General features: G+C 48.4%; 1 protein-coding gene, 1 non-coding gene and 1 pseudogene across 2 annotated transcripts; all 3 read left to right on the top strand.

Moving 5' to 3' along the window:
• The first annotated feature begins 1,732 nt into the window (after positions 1-1,732).
• On the top strand, positions 1,733-2,585 carry LOC109449971 (large ribosomal subunit protein eL29-like; annotated as a pseudogene).
• An 8,067-nt stretch (positions 2,586-10,652) lies between these two features.
• RPL18A (ribosomal protein L18a) lies at positions 10,653-13,958 on the top strand. The gene is made up of 5 exons (XM_019737074.3): positions 10,653-10,770; positions 12,077-12,256; positions 12,838-12,967; positions 13,560-13,669; positions 13,812-13,958. The coding sequence occupies exons 1-5, from the start codon at positions 10,753-10,755 to the stop codon at positions 13,902-13,904; spliced, it is 531 nt and encodes a 176-aa protein (XP_019592633.1). The 5' UTR covers positions 10,653-10,752; the 3' UTR covers positions 13,905-13,958.
• LOC141572964 (small nucleolar RNA SNORA68) lies at positions 13,292-13,423 on the top strand. The gene has a single exon (XR_012498553.1). It is a non-coding gene; the product is annotated as a small nucleolar RNA SNORA68 (small nucleolar RNA).
• Positions 13,959-18,509: the final 4,551 nt, after the last annotated feature.

The following is an 18,509-nucleotide window of genomic DNA, read 5'->3' as shown; positions in this document are numbered from 1 at the left end:
TCTAATGTATAAAATAAGCTGCAAAACTGCTCTTTTCCAGGAGCATTTTCGTAATCCGTTGAGATTTTGCTTCCTGGCAATTGCCCAGTCAGTTTGGCTCGAATAAACTCATTAAACTTTTCTACAGGTTTAGATGTTTCTTACGTCGACAAATAGTTGATAGACAAAATTATATTTAATTGTTGTATATTACACAGTCTTATATACTAGCAGTGAACAATTGAAAATGAAACAAAAAAAATTAATCTCATTTTGCAGTAGCAAAAAAGATAAAATACCTACGGGTAAATCTAACGAAATCAGTCTAAGACCTCTACACTAAGAACTACAGATATTGCTGAGAGAAATTCGTGAAGACCTAATAAATGGAAAGATATCATGTTCACAGGTTAGAAGACTTACTGTTGTTAAGATGTCAGTTCTCCCCAAACTGATCTACAGAGTCAATGAAATTCCAATCTAAATTCAGCAGAATTTTTTTTTTTTAAGAAATTGTCACTGACTTTAAAATGTGTATAGAATTGCAAGGGACCTAGAATAACCAAAGTGATTTCTTAAAAGTAGATAAAAGTCAGAGGACTTATTTTAGTTGATTTCTAGGCTTATCATAGAGCTATAGTAATTAAGACAATTTGGTATTTGTGAAAAGACAGACATATATATCAATAAAACAGAATAGAGAGTAATAGACCCATATAAATACAGCCAGTTGATTTTTGACACAGATATTTAGGCAATTAAATGGAGGAAAGGAAAGTCTTTTCAGCAAATGGTATTGGAACAACTTGCCAACATACGGAAAACAATTAACATTGACCCTTACCTAACATCATACACGAAATTAACTCAAAACGGATCACAAACCTGAATGTAAAACCTAAAACTCTAAGACTTCTAGAAAAAACATAAGAGCAAATCTTTACAAAGTTGGAGAAGGCAGTCTTCTTAGTTAGAAAAAGTTGATAATTACACTTCATCGTTTTGTTCTTCAAAAGACACCACTGAGAAAAAAGGCACGACATCAGGAGAAAATATGTGCAATGCTTATATTAAATAAACAAAATACCTGTATCCAGAATAAATAAACAACTCTTACAACTCAATAATAAAAGACAAACAACTCAATAAGAAAATGGGCAAAAGATTTGAATACTTCATCAAAGAGGACATATGAATGGCTAACAAGAACACGAAAAGACGCTCAACGTCATTAGCCATCAGGGAAATGCAAATCCAAACCACCATAGGATACCACCGAACACCCAGTAGAATGGACAAAATGAGAAAGGCAGACAGTAACAAGTGTTGGTGATGCATTGCTGGTGGGAATGCAAAGTGGTACAGCTGCTGTGGAAAAGCATGGCAGTTTCTTAAAGTTAAACATAGACTACCCTACAACCCAGCCATTCCACTCAGAGATACTTAGAGAAATTATTAAAGCTGGTATCCATACAATGACTTGTAAGTGAATGTTTGTAGCAGCTTTATTTGTGAGAGTTCTAAACTGAAAACCACCCAAATGTTCACCAGCCGATGAACAACCTGTGGTCCAGCCATACAGTGAAATAGACTCGGCAATACAAGGGATTGAAATACTGACACGTGAACACGCACCAACATGGAGCGATCTCAGAATCGTCACACTGAGTGAAAGAAGCCAGCACAAAGCTTATATATAAAATTCTGGCTTCCAGTCTCAGGCGTTTGGGGAGCCACAGGTTTTGGTGCAGACATGTCCAAGTCCAAGAAACACACCACACACAACCAGTCCTGAAAATGACACACAAAAATACATCAAGAAACCGTAATCACAAAGATATGACTCTCTTATGGGGGTGGACCTCAAGTTCCTGAGGAATATAGATTTGGCCAAGAAGCACAACAAGAAAGGCCTGAAGGAGATGCAGGCCACCAACACCAAGGCCATGAGTGCACTGGCTGAGGTTATCAAGACCCTCCTAAAGCCCAAGGAAGTCAAGCTGAAGGTCCCAAAGGGTGGCAGCTGCAAGCTCAATCAACTTGCCTACCGTGTTTCCCCCAAAATAAGACCTAGCCGGACAATCAACTCTAATGCGTCTTTTGGAGCAAAAATTAATATAAGACCCAGTATTATATTATTATACTATATTATATTAATTATATTACATTAATTATATTACATTAATTATATTACATTAATTATATTACATTAATTATATTACATTATATTATATTACATTATATTATATTATATTATATTATATTATATTATATTATATTATATTATATTATATTATATTATATTATATTATATTATATTATATTATATTATACCCGGTCCAGGTCTTACATTAATTTTTGCTCCAAAAGACGCATTAGAGTTGATTGTCTGGCTAGGTCTTATTTTCGAGGAAACACAGTATATCGCTCACCCCAAGCTTGGGGAACATTCTGATTGCCAAGGGTCTCAGGCTCTGCTGGCCAAAGTCCAAAGCCAAGGCTCAGACCAAGGCTCCGGCCATGGCTGTAGCTTGAGCTCCGCCTCCAGCTCAGGCTCAGGCTCCAGCTCCCAAAGGTGCCCGGGCCCGACAAAGGCTCCAGAGTAGAGGTTTCTATCTGCCAGTATGAGGACAGAGGACTGGTGGGACCCCTGGGGTGCTGTCTGGAGGGGGCTGGTGTCTTCCTATACTATTTGTACAAATAAATGTGAGGCAGGATCTGTCAAAAAATAATAATAAAATAAAATTCTGGAACATGCAAATGAATCTTAATCGTAGTCATGGTTTCATATATTTACACCCATGTCAAAACAGCGTGTAGGGTGTGTTTAAAATATGTGCAATTTCTTATATGTGTAATCTAAAAAACAAAATAAATGAACAAACAAAACAGAAACAAACTCGTAGCTATAGAGATCAAATTGATGGTCGCCAGATGGAAGGATTGGGGGGATGGGTGAAAAAGGTGAAGGGATTAAGAAGTAGAAATTGCCAGTTATTAAAACAGTCACGGAGAGCGGCCGGATGGCTCAGGTGGTTAGAGCACGAGCTCTCAACAACAAGGTGGCCGGTTCAGTTCTGCATGGGATGGTGGGCTGCGCCCCCTGCAGCTAAAGATTGAAAACGGCGACTGGACTTGGAGCTGAGCTGCTCCCTCCACAACTAGACTGAAGGACAACGACTTGGAGCTGATGGGCCCTGGAGAAACACACTGTTCCCAATATTCCCCAATAAAAAAATGTTCTTTTAATTGAAGTGTGCAATTTAGTGTACTACAATTATACCAATTATACTTCAATAAAGTTGAAAAGATGGATGAGAAGGAGAGGAAGGAATAACAAGGGGCCATTTTCCACCTGTCCGACTGATGAAAAGTGTGAGAACTCGGTGTATTCTCAAAGGTCTACAGAAACAAATTCTTGTTCACTGCTGTCGGGGTGGAAATGGCTGGCTCAGGCCTACAGAGTGGATCGGGTGGGAGCTGAAGAAATTGCTCTGGGACCCAGAAAGTCTCCTTTAAGTGACTGAGCCTTCCTGGAATGACACTTTGTGGGGACAGAGTCCCAGAGAACAGTTTCCAGTCTCGACCTCACACGGAAAGGTGCTGGCTCAGGTAGTAGATGGTCATCAGCTGTGACTAGTTGGCCATCAGCTGTAACCAGTGAGCCATTGGCCACTGATATAACTGCCGTGGCTACGTTGGGGGGTTGGTTGGTTGGTTGGCAGAGAAGCAGGCGGCAGGTTGCAGATCGTGCGGCTCCTGCTCCCTGTGTCTCCATCCCAGCCACCAGCGAGAGTATAGTGGTATGACTCCCCTATCTGTGGCTCCATGGGTGTTCCTTTTTGGCCTCACCATGTCCTGCGTTCTTGTGCGGGGAGCAGGACCAGAGTCCCTGCATGACACACCTATACAGGGTTGTTTATTCTCAGTAGCACTCTTTGTAACAGTAACCATCTGGAAACAACCTAAATGCCCAACTACAGGGGATTCACTGGATCAACTATGACCATTTTCAGCATGGAATAGTGTGCAGCTGTGCAAAAGAATGAGGCAGCATAATGCTATCGATGTGGGAAGACTTTGTGAAGGAAAAAACAAGATGCAAATCCACCCAGACAGGAAGCTTTAGTTTGTGTAGAAAGAGAAGAGACAATGAGGATTTCCTCTGTGTAGACTCTCTCTGCATCAAAATATGAATAACGTTTTGGGGAGGGGAACTGGGGAGCAATGATGGGCAAAAGAGGGAGATTTAGTTTATGTCTTTTACCATTTTGTGCCTGTTGAATTTTGTATTTGTTAAGTGTTTAAAGGGCAAGTGTTTCATCAAAAAAGGAAATATGTAACCACCTGGGATAGGAGAGGAAATGGGAATTACTGGAGCTATTGTTCAGAGGTTGACCATGAGCCCCAACAATCATATTGTTAATGAGAATGGCAAGCACATCACGTGCTTTCCTGTGCACCAGGAGCCCACCAGGGCTTCTCACATATAGCAATTCATTTAATCCTGAAACAATCTCTGAAGTGTGGGCTGTGATCCTTATTTACAGAGGGGGAAATTGAGGCTGGGAAGTCAAGTGACAGGAAGAGTCTCCAGCTTGCTTTGCTCCCCCTTTTCACAATGTCCTAGGACCCCCCTCAATAAGTTGAGCAAAGGAGAAGAGAGTCCGGCCGCTAGCTTGGGTGGGGGAGATGCTGCCTGGAGCCCTCAGGACCCCCTCTTCACTTGATTTTTCTCCCTAGTACACATCACTCTGCTGTGGTGCATATTTTTCTTAATTATTTTGTTTTTGTCCACTTTCCCCTTTCATGTGTCAGTTCCCCCAGCGCTGCCTGGCACATAGTAGCGGAAGGAAGAAAAGAAGGGAGGGAGGGAGGGAGGGAGGGAGGGAGGGAGGAAGGAAGGAAGGAAGGAAGGAAGGAAGGAAGGAAGGAAGGGGGAGAGAGAGCGAGACAGAGAAAGAGAGGAAGGAAGGGAGGAAGAAGTCAGAGGAGGAGCCTTAGGAGGGTTGGGGGCGGGGACAATTGCGGACAGGTAGGAGGAGGAAGGAGGGCAGCGTCTGGGTGGGGTTTCAGCTAGAATACAGGGGAGTGGGTGGCTTGGGGGTGTTTTGAGGACAAAGGGACGGGAGCAGAACTCCAGCCAGGTGAGCCCTGGAAGGATGGAGGTGCCAGTAGCTGAGATGGAAAAGGGGGAGAGTAGGATGGGGGAACAGAGATTGTGGTTCAAGGTCCAGGACCAGCGTACCAGGCTCATATTCCTGCTTGGCTTAGGCTGGGCACAACAGAAAAGAGGGGTCACTGGGGTAAGAGGGTGGCTCAGGGGCGCAGCGGGGGCCAAAATGTAATAGGCAGAACACACACGTGTCCTTCCCTCCTCTCCAGCTGCGGGGTCATGCTGACCCAGACCTTGGAGATAGAAGGTCCAGGCCCCAAGGCCTGCGCCCTGCCTCCCTCCCCCACCGACTTCCTCCTCCTCCCCTCTCCCTTCTACTCCTGTCCTTCCTACTCCTCCCTACCTACTCTCCTCTGGATGTGATTTGTGCCCCAAGACCCGCCCTGAGTATTCCAGAACCTCTTTCCACCCTCCTGTTTACTCCGTGCTGTCCAGGGAGACTGAGGTCCAGAACCCTGAGTTCATGCACAATGGTAGGGCCCCTGCCTACCCAGTCCTAACAATTACACGCCATTTAAATCTCACAACAACCCTACCAGCTGGGAACTATTATTAGCCTCATCTTACAGGTAGGCAAACTGAGGCCCAAGGCGGCGAAACGGTGGGATTCTAACCTGCTTCTGCCTCACTCCAGTGTCCCAGCTATGAGCCTCGTCGAGGCAGAGACAGGCAAGGGCTCTGCTGCCACCTAGTGGACACTCGTGGCAACACCATTCTGATGAAGTTGCCTCTCGCCTGACGTTCGAGGCCAGAGCAAGACCACAGATAAAGGTGATTTCTGTAATTATAAAAGACAGCATAAATGCGTTGCTTATCCTTTTTGTCTCTTAACTGATTTACAAAGCAGTTGTATAAAAATATATGTTAATTGTATTTTGGGGCCTATAACATATAGAAATGCAATACATTTGATAATAACAGCACAAAGGAGGGGGGCAGAGCAAAGCTGTACTGGAATAAGGAAATGACCCCAGGCAGTGACTAATCCACAAAAACTAATGAAAACCAGAAATGTGAAAGGAGAAAATTAATACAACCAGCTCTATAAATATATATTTGTCCTCGTTTATTTTCTGATTCTTCAACAGACATACGATTGTATGGAATAATAATTACAACAAGGTGTTGTTGGGTTTGTAACACATGTAGATGTAGTATGAATAACAATAATAGCACAATAACAACAATAATTACACAAAAGGAGAGGAGGAAATGACCCATAAAGGAGTCGCATTTCTCTATGTCATTAAAATTGAGGCAGCATAATCTGAAGTAGATTCTAAGTTAAGATGTATATATATGTTCAGCCCTAGGGGAACTACTGAGGAAATAACTCAAAAACTATAGTGAAAAAATATTAAAGGAATTGAAACATTACACTAGAAAACAGTCACTTTATGCAATAAGAAGCAGTAAAGGGAAAATAGAGAAACAACAAAAAAGACAGACGCAGATGAACAAAAGTAAAACGGCAGATGACATGTAAAAAATGACAATCCTCAAATTGATCTACAGATTCAACACAGATCCTATCAAAATCCCAGCTATCTTCTTTGCAGAAAGTGACAAACTGATCCTAAAATTCATATGAAAATTCAAGGGACCCAGAATAGCCTTTTTAATTTTAAAAAATATCAAAACTGGAGAATTCACACTTCCCAATCCAAAACTGAATACAAAGCTACAGCAATCAAAACAGAATGTTGGGGCCGGCCCGGTGGCTCAGGCGGTTAGAACTCCGTGCTCCTAACTCCGAAGGCTGCCGGTTCGATTCCTACATGGGCCAGTGGGCTCTCAACCACAAGGTTGCCAGTTCAATTCCTCGAGTCCCGCAAGGGATGGTGGGCTCTGCCCCCTGCAACTAAGATTAAACACAGCACCTTGAGCTAAGATTAAACACGGCACCTTGAGCTGAGCTGCCTCCCGGATGACTCAGTTGTTGGTTGGAGCACGGGCTCTCAACCACAAGGTTGCCAGGATGGTGGGCAGCACCCCCTGCAACTAAAATTGAACACGGCACCTTGAGCTGAGCTGCCGCTGAGCTCCCGGATGGCTCAGTTGGTTGGAGCATGTCCTCTCAACCACAAGGTTGCCGGTTTGACTCCCGCAAGGGATGGTGGGCTGTGCCCCCTGCAACTAGCAACGGCAACTGGACTTGGAGCTGAGCTGCGCCCTCCACAACTAAGACTGAAAGAACAACAACTTGAAGCTGAACAGAACCCTCCACAACTAAGATTGAAAGGACAACAATTTGACCATTGTTCCCCAATAAAGTCCTGTTCCCCTTCCCCAATAAAATCTTAAAAAAAAAACAAAAAAAAAAACAGAATGTTACTGTCATAAAGAGAGAGACAGATCAATGGAATAGATTTAAGGATCCAGAAATAAACACATTTATTTTCAACAAGATATTTCAAAGGAGGAATATCATCTCAATAAATGGGGTTGCAAGAACTATAGATCCACACATGAAAGAATGAAGTTGGACCCGTGTCTCATACTGAAACAGGGCCTGGTTGGGACCCCCAGAAAAGAGGCTTTGTAATGTCCCTGGCCTTGCCTCTCCCTGCCCTAGAGCTTAACAATTGAAAAACCTCCACCTTGCAGTTTGAGTTTGAAATGTCCCCTGTCCAGTTCCTTGCTTTAGATAATTACCCTGAACTTGTTCTGGCTTGTGATCACAATACCCCTTGCTTACTGATCACAATCTTTATGGCCTAACATTCTTTTCAGGTTACTGTCATCACTGCTCCTGAGTTGATGACCATGTTGGAGAGCCACATCACCTGAGGGAAGACTCCATGCAGACCCCTGGAACATGTGTCCTCTGGAGGAATGTCCAGATTTTCCCTTAAGTATCCCAGGCTGGTCTGAGAATGTTAAGGCAGTTTTTGGATGTGTTAGCCCGCTGCCTTCTCAGACCACCGGTGCTCTGATAATAAACACTTATTCTATGACCCAACTCCTGTGTCGGTCTATTGGCTGAGCAGTGCAGGCAACACAGCCCCAGACTTGTTTGGCTTCTGGTTTCAATACTACATACAAAATTTATTCAAAATGGATCAGAGACCTAACTATAAGAGCTAAAACTATAAAATTATTAAGAAAACATAGACACAAACTTCAGAACGTTGGATTAGGCAATGGTTTCTTAGATATGACATCAAAAGCACAAGCAATAAAAGAAAAAAGATAAATTGAACTTCATCAAAATTTTAAAAATGTTTGCTCCTTAAAGGACTCCATCAAGAAAGTGAAAAGATAATTCACAGAATGAAAAAAGTTTGAAAATCATATCTGATAAGGAACTACATATCTATAGGATATATATAGAACTCTTATAACTCAGTAATAATAATTTTAAAAACCCTCAATTTAAAAATGGGAAAATAGGCTGGCCCGGTGGCTCAGGCGGTTAGAGCTCCGTGCTCCTAACTCCAAAGGCTGCCGGTTCGATTCCCACATGGACCAGTGGGCTCTCAACCACAAGGTTGCCAGTTCAATCCCTTGAGTCCCGCAAGGGATGGTGGGCTGCGCCCCCTGCAACTAGAAAACGGCAACTAGGAAACGGCAACTAGGAAACGGCAACTGGACCTGGAGCTGAGCTGCGCCCTCCACAACTAAGACTGAAAGAACAACAACTTGAAGCTGAACAGAACCCTCCACAACTAAGATTGAAAGGACAACAACTTGGGAAAAAAAAAAAAAAGTCCTGGAAGTACACACTTTTCCCCAATAAAGTCCTGTTAAAAAAATAAATAAAAATAAAAACTAAAAAAAAGCTTATATTGCAGTTACTTCCATTTAAAAAATAAATAAATAAAAATGGGAAAATAATCTGAATAGACATTTCTCCAAAGAAAATATACATATGGCCAGTAAGCACATGAAAAGATGCCCAACATCATTAGTTATCAGGGAAAAGCAAATCAAAATCACAAAGAGATACCACTTCCCATGCACTAGGATGGTTACAATAAAAAAGACAAATAATAAAAAGTGGTGAGGATATGGAGAAGTTGGAACCCTCATACATTTCTGATGGGGATTTAAAATGATGCAGGCATTTTAGAAAATAGTCTGGCAGTTCCTTTAAAGGTTAAACATAGAATTACTGTATGACCCAGCAATTCCACTCCTAGCTACATACCCAAGAGAAATGAAAACATACAATGACACAAAGTTTTGCATGCAAATGTAATTATCTCATTACTTGCAATAGCCAAAAAGTGGAAACCACCCAAATGTCCATCAACTGATGAATGGATAACAAAATACACCCATACAATGGAATATTATACCATAGTATAAAGAAATGAAGTATACTGAACCATGATACAATGTGAATAAGCCTTGAAAACTTTATGCTAAGTGAAAGGAGCCAATCACAACAGACCTCATTTTGTATGATTTCAATATTGTGAAATGTCTAAAATAGGCAAGTCCATAGAGGCAGAAGGTAGATTCCAAGTTGACTGGGACGGGGGGATGGGGAGGGAATGGGAAGTGACTGCTAACGATGAGGGATTTCTTTTGGGGACGGTGGATATGTTCTAAATTTTATGGTGATGGTTGCACACCTGTGCATATACTAAATACATTAATGTGTGTCTGAATAAATGGTAGCAAAAACCATTGAATTGTACAATTTAAATGGGTGAATTGTATGGTATGTAAATTGTATCTCAATGAAGCCATTGTTCATTTTTTAATTAAAAATAATGCTTGGGGCTGCCGAATGGCTCAGTTGGTTAGAGCGGGAGCTCTGAACAACAGGGTTGCCCATTGGATTCCCACATGGGCCAGTGAGCTGCACCCGTTTTTGTCCCAACCCCTCAAAGATGGGGGGGTGCATCTAGATCAGTTCTAAGCCCCCGCCTCCCCACTTCTACTCCCACCCCAGGATTCCCCAGGATCTGTACTGGAGGCAAGCAGATGGGGTTTGAATCCAGGAGATGGGGTTTGAATCTCTGCCACTATGAAACACAAATCAGAGCTCCATAATAATAATAGCAACTAGCATTCCAGAGCTTAATGAATGTTAGCGCTTGTTAATTGCTCTGTGCCTGGGGTTTTACATGGGTTATCTAATCATTGTCACATTACTAGGAGAAAAACAGTACTATTATTCCCATTTTACAGATGAGAACTCTCCAGTCCGTAGCTCGAGACACAGCTCCGGGAAAAGCGCAGCGATCGCATCATAAACACCGCGCCCATTCGAGGTCTGGTTCTATTAGCATACAGAAGCATCCCCGGAAGGGGAACACTCCAACCCACCACCTGGGCCTCCTCCAGGTGCCTACAACTCCCGGTGCGCGGCTGGAGCCGACGTTCCCTTCATGGCAGCGGAACATGAGGGGGCTAGCTGCGCTGCCTCTTGGGAGTTGTAGTCTCACCGCGAAGGGAGGTGGGGCTGTGAGAGCTTGGTGTACCTGAAACCAATGAAGAAGCAGATCTGATTGAGCGCGAGGCCAAGAAGCCAATGGGCGCGCGGTTTGGAGAGGGAGGGACTTCCGACAACAAAGTCATGGTGAGAGGCTGCGCCAGACCGGTCACTTCCTTTTGTGGGTGGCGGCGAGAGTGGAGGGAACGCAATGAAGGCCTCCGGCACGGTAAGGCGGTCGCGGCAGGGTAAGGGGCCGGAGAACGCGTCGCGGACCGAATGGGGGGGGCCCCAGGAAGTGGCGTGGGCCGCGTCGGGGGTGTGCGCTCCCAGTTGGGAGCCGCGCGGTCGCGGGTCGCGGCCCCCTTGTGCCGCCAACATGGCGGCCACTGCGGGCGCCGCGTGGGGAGGCAGGAGCGTGACCCGGGCAGGCTCGGGGATCGCAAGCTCGAGTCTACTTTCCAGAGGAAGGGATATGTTGCATGGCGTGGAGGTTCGCGTTACAGGACCTCGTCGAGCTTCCGAGCCTCAGTTTTCCCAACTGCATAGTGGACGTGGTGGGAGGCAGTAGTGTTCCCATTTTTCCTGGTACGTCAGTCAGAAGTAGGAGAAAATTGTAAACCCAAGTTGACACGGAGAGTGCGACCCTTATTGTGGCAAGTGCTGGGCAAATTCAAGGGGCACTGTGGTGCAAAGTTGGAAGAACAGGCCCTGAGGGGAAAAGGAGCGCGCGTGGGGTGGGGATGTCATGTACAGCTCTCCAGCCTCAGTTTCCGCGCTCGGAAAGGGGCCGCATCTGTCCCTTTCAAAACGGGTGATCTGCGGGGCCGATGAGTCAGGTGGAGAGGTGGAAGTGTAGGAGCTTAGTTTGCGGTATTTGGGGCTACCTTTTATTGACATTAGTGAAATAATTGAGAGTCATTTCCTGAGGTAGCTCTTTTCTACCGTATCGCATGGCTTAGATTTAGCAGACATCCTCGTCGTAGCATCCGTGTAAATATGGAGCTTCTGTTTGGGAGCAGCTGGGGAAACAGGCATGGCAGCAGTGCAGAGAGCCCAGGGCTGGAGAGAGAACTGGACATTTGTCCAGCCCCTGGAGTGGGTTGGATCCCAGGTTGGTCACTGTCTGAACTCCAGAGTGAAAGAGGACTTTGGCAAGATGTGAGTTGCAGAGATGCTGTGGAGGAATGAGGCTGCCTCCTGGCTGTTCCGAACCTAAGGCTGCAAGTCTAGGCCTCAGCTTTTCTTACAAATAGAAAGGGAGGAACAGTGGGGTTGACAGCTTTGCTTAGCTTTCGTGAACCAGGGTACTGGGCACACGGGCATCCTGATTAATCCCCCTGCCCTCACTTTTATGGGGAAGGTTGGACAGTGGCACGACCTGCATTCACCTAGATTCCAGATGGAAGCCCTGGGGTAGGATTCTCTGTTCTCTGTCCACTGATCCAGTGGTCACCACGCTTGGGAAAGGGAGCGGGGCATCTCCACAGTTGGCTCTGGGTGCTGGCCTCACTTCATCCCTGATTCTGTTTCAGCTGCGAGAATACAAGGTGGTGGGGCGCTGCCTGCCCACCCCCAAGTGCCACGCGCCACCCCTCTACCGTATGCGCATCTTCGCGCCTAACCACGTTGTTGCCAAGTCTCGCTTCTGGTACTTTGTGTCTCAGCTGAAGAAGATGAAGAAGTCTTCAGGGGAGATTGTCTACTGTGGGCAGGTTCGGGGTGTCCAAGACAGGGTGGGGTCTGAAGTGGGTTTATACCTTCCATGTGGCGGCCCTCATCCTACAAGGTTAACAGGCTACAGAGCCCCTGGTACTGTGGACAGGTACAGTTCAGGCCATAGGTCGGGATGGGATGGGATGAGATGGGGTCTCTGCCCTTTTCCTAATGAGAAAGCCCAAGACCTGGGGACGGTGTGTCTGGCACGCTGGGACACCTTGGCTGAGACACTCACCTTCCTTGGGCCTCATCTGTGAAGGGGGGAGAAGTGCTGTCACCTGGGCACACTGCTGTAATGGGCACTGGACTCTATACCATTAGGCTGCACAAGGCGGCAGCTGGTTTTTGGCCCAGATGTGTTTGGGAGGAGTTAGGACCTGTGCTGGTCCCCATGGGGAAAGTGGCCTGGACTGCTCCGTACCCCCACTGTTGCTATGGAAATTTTCCTTCAGATGCCTGAAGGTTTGGGGGCTGAGCTGTTTTGGGAGCAGCAAGGGCAGAGGTATTGGCTCACAAAGGGTAGGGACCGGGTGGAGGCCCCGCTTACTGTGCTCACCTCAGCTGGTTTCCTCTGCAGGTGTTTGAGAAATCCCCCCTGCGGGTGAAGAACTTTGGCATCTGGCTGCGCTACGACTCCCGCAGCGGCACCCACAACATGTACCGGGAGTACCGGGACCTGACCACCGCTGGTGCAGTCACCCAGTGCTGTAAGCCCCCATGCCCACCCCCCACCCCCCCCACCCCCGCCAGGCCTCTCCTTTACACTCATGTTGCAGGTGTCTGCAGTTCCGTCTCACACCTCCCAACCAGGCTGAGGCAGGACAAGAGCAAGAGGCTTCTAGGGGTGGGGGGAGTGGAGAAGATACCACAGGCGTGCCTTTTTCTGGAACCTGGCAGCAAGTGGGCCTTTTGGGGTCGGCCTTGGTGTAGACACAGCTCCCACCCAGAAGCTGGTCCAGCCCCTGTCCAGTGTTGGGACTTGTAGCTGCCCCAGGTGCTGTTAAGGTGGGCTACCTGCCAAGGCCGAAACCCAAGCACCTAAACCCAAGAACTGCTGTTTTTCGTAGCAGCAGTTTAAACAGAGGTGCTGACAGCAAAGGGATCTCGTCGCCTTTGGGGGCTGTGGCCGTGCCCCTCAAAGTGAATTTGGAGGTTCTACACCCCTAGTAGACAGAGATTATGGCCCGCACCCGGTCCCCAAGTGTGGGACCCTCAGGCAGGAACATGACGGGATGTTTCGGGAACGCCAGAGCCCCCAGCACACATTCACCTTGCCCTGCCCCCTCCCATTCCCCACAGACCGAGACATGGGGGCCCGGCATCGTGCCCGTGCCCACTCCATCCAGATCATGAAGGTGGAAGAGATAGCGGCCAGCAAGTGCCGCCGGCCGGCGGTAAAGCAGTTCCATGTGAGTGCCCTGGGGCCCCTGGTGGGATGAGGGGCTCCCCCCAGCCTTGGTTCTGACGCAGGAGCCCAGTGGGGGGTGACCACACCTCTGGCCCCCTGGACTACAGGGTTAAGAGGCTTCCACCCACCTCTCTTTGTCACAGGACTCCAAGATCAAGTTCCCGCTGCCCCACCGGGTCCTCCGTCGCCAGCACAAGCCACGCTTCACCACCAAGAGGCCCAACACTTTCTTTTAGATTCAGGGCCTCCCTGTTCCCTGGGCTGCCCGAATAAACTCCTTGGGAAAACCAGGCTGCTCAGATACACTTATTTTCTTTGCACACCCTGCAGAACTCAAAAGGGTGTAGCCAGTCTGAGTTTTCTGCTCCAGGAAGGGTCCTCCTCTCCTCAAGTGGGACCCAGACCATGGAATCTCCAGAAGGGGGACGCAGGAATGGTAAGGGTCCCACCCCCAAGCTCTCTACTGCTCGCTAAGTTCCCTGGGGCTTTGTCCAGTGAGGAGCTGTCATAGGTGAGGGCCTGTAGCCAGAGGGTCCAGTTTTCCTCTATGTTAGGTAGCCCTCTGCTGTGAGCTTGGAGGTGCACTGCAGGTCATAGGTTTTGCCCCCAAATCTGTCCCACCTGCTTCATTAAACACAGGCTTCAGCTGGACCCAGGGGGAATCAGGATGGTCGGGCTCATTCATTCTACCTGGGCGTCCCCTCCCAACCAAGAACTCAGTCTTTGGTTCCAAGGTCTGCAGAGCAGATGCAAGGGGGCACCCAAGAGGGCCACAAGCCTGCTGTGCTGGGATTCTGCTTCCCCTTCCCCAGTTGGGGCCCCTTGTGGGGAGGTTAAGGTCTCAGCAAGGGCATCTGTTTCCAGGAAACCACTTGAATGGAATTCCAAGCATGAGGCTAATCCCATCCTGGGGTGCCCATCCTGGCCAAGCCTTGACAAGGAAGCTAGGTAGAGCTGAGAGCTCAGGCCTTAGGGATGCCTGTCGTAGTGTGTCACCTTGGGCCCTGTGAGCATTGGTGTCCTTGTCACAAGGTCAGGGCATCAACTAGGTTTACTCAGTTGAAAAATGCTGGGGGTACAGGCTTGCAGGACCCACCATGGATCCAGAAGAAGCCCAGGCACAAAAGGAATGAGGTAGGAATTGCAGTGTCCTGGGCAGGGGACACAGCTTCTGCTACCCCATGGTGGGGAGGGGGTTGGTAGGTTGCACAGTCACTGGTGAGCTATTTCCAGGGGGAATTGAAGTGCTGGGTTACTTCAAAGCCCACTTGTGCTTGGAGAGGCCTGGATGCCCAGGGCACAACTTGGGCACAGCCAGCCATTCTTCCAGGAAAGACAGGCGTCCAGCATCCTCACCAGCTGCTCTGCCTGCTGTCCCAACACAGCGGACTCCTTCCCCCCTCCAGGCCTTTGCACTTGCTGAGCCCTCTGCCTGCGCTGCTCTCCACAGGCCGTCACTGGGGCGGCCTCAGTAGTAGTTGTGAACCACACATCTATTTATGCGACTTGATTGGTTTTCTATTCCCCACCAGACAGGCTGAGAGGGCAGGAACCGCATCTGTCCCCAGGAGGGCTTCAGTAGGTCTTTGTGCAACCCAGAAAAGGACATGATGGCCAATGAATATCCTTCCACCTGTGCACCACGTGGCATAGCAATGCTAAGCCCCTGGTCTGGTGTTGGGCCGGGTTTGATCTAGACACTGCCAAAATTCCCTCAGTAAATACATACGTTCAATACATTACCGAACAGGATCAAAAGGAATCCTGGTTTCCAACAGTCTTGCCAGCACCCATGGGTTAGCTAACTTTGGTGGCTGGAAAATCACATTTTAGGATTTGCTTTTCTATTAGGTTGGTGCAAAAGTGGTTGCGGTTTAAAAGGTTAAAAATAATTTCAAAAATCGCAGTTTCTTTTGCACCCACCCAATATGAAGGGAGGTACTTTTTCCCTGAATTAAAATCATTTATATGAACTTGAATCATTTCTCTACTGCGCTGCTGTTTTCTTTTAAGCTTGTGTGAGACAAAAGCCTGAAAAACATCCCCCTGTGTATGTAACATTTTTTTTCCAGGGCACTTTCTGATGTCTTTGTATTTTGAGAGATCAGGCTAAGATTTTTTAAATGTTTGCCTGGTAGATTTCATTAACCTGGTGGTTTCTGGTGGAAACTCCTAGTTGCTCCAAATATTCCTTCTTCAGTAATAGAATCTCCATATCTACATTCCACTCAGAAAATGTCATGTGATAGTGATAGGTGCCATTGTCAGAAAACAGCCACAACGGAATATAGCCACAACGGCCAGTTCTCCAGCAGCCATCTTTGGCCATGAAGCCACACACACACAAGGTAGAAGGAGCTTTGGTTCCTGACCCTGTTATCTGATTAGAACAGGAAGGAAAAGGAAACCAGTCCTCAGGCTCGAACTGGTGGCCTGGAGGTAGACCCTGAGGGCTGTGCCTGGGCCGACTGAGCTATAGATGTTTTCTGTGTAAAATGGTGATTCTGGAGATGGAGGGGGGAACTGCGGGTGAAGTGGAGGTTGAGAGGGGTTACGATACACCACCAGGAATGTGGAAGTCCAGGGCTCTACAGAGGCCTACGGGGCACCCCATCCTTACCTTGGAGCTCCACCGAAGACTCATCCACATTGTAGCCTGGGAACTAGTTGGGGAGGCCCTGCTCCCACCAGCTGAAGGGTGGGGTCAATCCCATTATTGAGGGAACTTGAACTGAGCTGGCCCAGCTCTCTAACCTCCACCTGTTCATTCACCCACGCTGCCATCTGCTCATCTCATGAGTTTGCCCACAGACCCTTCTACCGTGTAACCACCTGGCAATTCCCCACAAACCCTTAGAGCAGCTGGAGGTGAGGACCACTGAACTGAGCTCTGTCTCCAGGGGGAATTGAAGTGCTAAGACCACCGAGAGCAAAGGCTGGAAGTAGGAGGAGATGGACCTTTCCATGCGGGGTCTTTAAAGTGGGATGGCACTTGGGTTGCTGACACCACTGGTTGGGGCTCACCATGCCAGCAGGAATCCAGTGGACTCCATCCCACTGCCTCAGGTACTGAGGTTCCTGGGCATGTCCGTGTGTCACGTGTCACACGTGGGCAGGGCTTGGAGCCCTGGAGGAAAGGAGCTGCCCCTCTGACGTACTCTGCACTTGGCTCCTGAATCAGGACCATCAGGCAAGGGCAGGTGCCAAGGCAAGAGAAGGGGGCCCCCAGGAGACCCAACCTAGGTCCTGAAACCCAGAGAGACTGAGGATCATGGGATCTCACAGTGACCACCAGTGGCAAAGGTTTACCTTCACTGAGTATAGTACAAGTTCAAGGACGGACACCCAGCAGGTGGTGCTGGAGCCGAAGTAGCTCACAACCTGTCAACCCTGACACATGCTGTCTCCAGGGAGTACTGGAGGTGCCCAGGCAGCAGGAAGGGTGGGGCAGCAGCAGGTACCCAACATTCCTGCCCATTCTGCTCAGACTGCTGCTCCTTGAGGATTGTCCTGCCCCTCTCCCCACATCAACGGGGGGGGGGGGGGGGGGATGTCTTTCCAACTTATATCCTAGGGTCCTGCCTGCCCCTCTCCCTAAGTTAAGGTGTGACTCCTCCCCACCCTGCTCTGTGCCCCCGTCCATGCTTCCCCCCACTTCCCACCAGTCACAGAAGTTGGTCCTCACCAGCTCCCAACTCAGCATCCTCTCGTGTCCTGGAATTCCAGAACATACTGAATCTACCCATGTCTCCACACCCCATTAGTTCCATTATTAGGTCCACCCCACTAGGCCCCACTCATTAGGTCCATTATTAGGTCCCTCATTTGTTTCAAACTGTCCAGTGGCTCCCCTTGCCCCCCAGCACCCTCTGAATAAAATCCACACTCCTTGACAAGGCTCAAGGTCCCCTGGAGCTCTCCCTGTCCATCTCCTTCCCACCTCAGATCTCTCCAAGCCTGGTTCATTCTCTAGGTCTCCACTTATTTCCCCAGAGAGTTCCCCACCGAGAGGCCTCACATAAGGTCTCCCTCTAGGCCATCACTTGTCATCCATAAGCTACTGAGATGGGTACTCGTCTTCTGCCATGAGCCTGTGCTCCAGGTGGGTCTACCTGGGTCCTGCTGTGTCTCCAGTGCCTGGCACAGGGCCCTGCACACAGTAGGCCCTCAGTGAAGAGGCCCCAGCGCAGATGTCAGTCTGCGCCCTGGAGCCCCCCTCCACAATAGGGGAGGGGGCAAGAGGGGCTGGCACAGGACGATACCTCCCTCCCAGGGAGACAAAGCAGGTTTGAGGGCACTAGCATCAATTTACATACATTTGCGTTCCTTTGCTTGGCCTTTCGGGAAGGGATGGCTGCCAGGGATTTCCCCCTTGCCCAGCTGGTTTTCCAGGAGGGTGCCGCACAGCCGAGCCTGGAAAAATGGTGGAGGTAGAAGAACTTGGGGTTCTCCCCACCCTCTTGGCGTGGGTGGAGGGCGCAAGCTAGCGGGCAAGAGACACCCGTGTGACAGTTGTGCTGTTGCAGACCCAGGGGAGGGGCAGGCCTGCCCTCATCATCTATGTAGAGAGAAGACAGTCCCGCGGGACATGTGGGTAGGACTGGGGGACGCTGGACCCAGCTGGGGTGGCGCATGTAGGCCACAGGGGGCCACCAGAGGGCGGCAGAGGCCAGGGAGGACTCTAGCCCCCTAAGGTTCCGAACTCACCTAGTCTTATATCCCGCCTGTTACAGAAGAGGGAACCTAGCTTTGCAGGGTGAGCCAGGACTCCATCCAAAGGTCAGAGCTTCCAGAGGTCAAAAATCTTCCATGTCCCCCAGCGAAGGGCCCTAAATTGACAG

This window comes from Rhinolophus sinicus, chromosome 15 (assembly GCF_057876585.1).
Source record: "Rhinolophus sinicus isolate RSI-liver-muscle chromosome 15, RSI-T2T, whole genome shotgun sequence".
NCBI lineage: Eukaryota > Metazoa > Chordata > Mammalia > Chiroptera > Rhinolophidae > Rhinolophus > Rhinolophus sinicus.
This window is presented reverse-complemented; position numbering and strand designations above follow the sequence as displayed.

Coding starts and splice junctions, on each gene's coding strand:
- RPL18A (XM_019737074.3), top strand. Junction 12,257..12,837: donor AGATTGTCTACTGTGGGCAG/GTTCGGGGTGTC, acceptor TTTCCTCTGCAG/GTGTTTGAGAAATCCCCCCT. Junction 13,670..13,811: donor CGGCGGTAAAGCAGTTCCAT/GTGAGTGCCCTG, acceptor TCTTTGTCACAG/GACTCCAAGATCAAGTTCCC.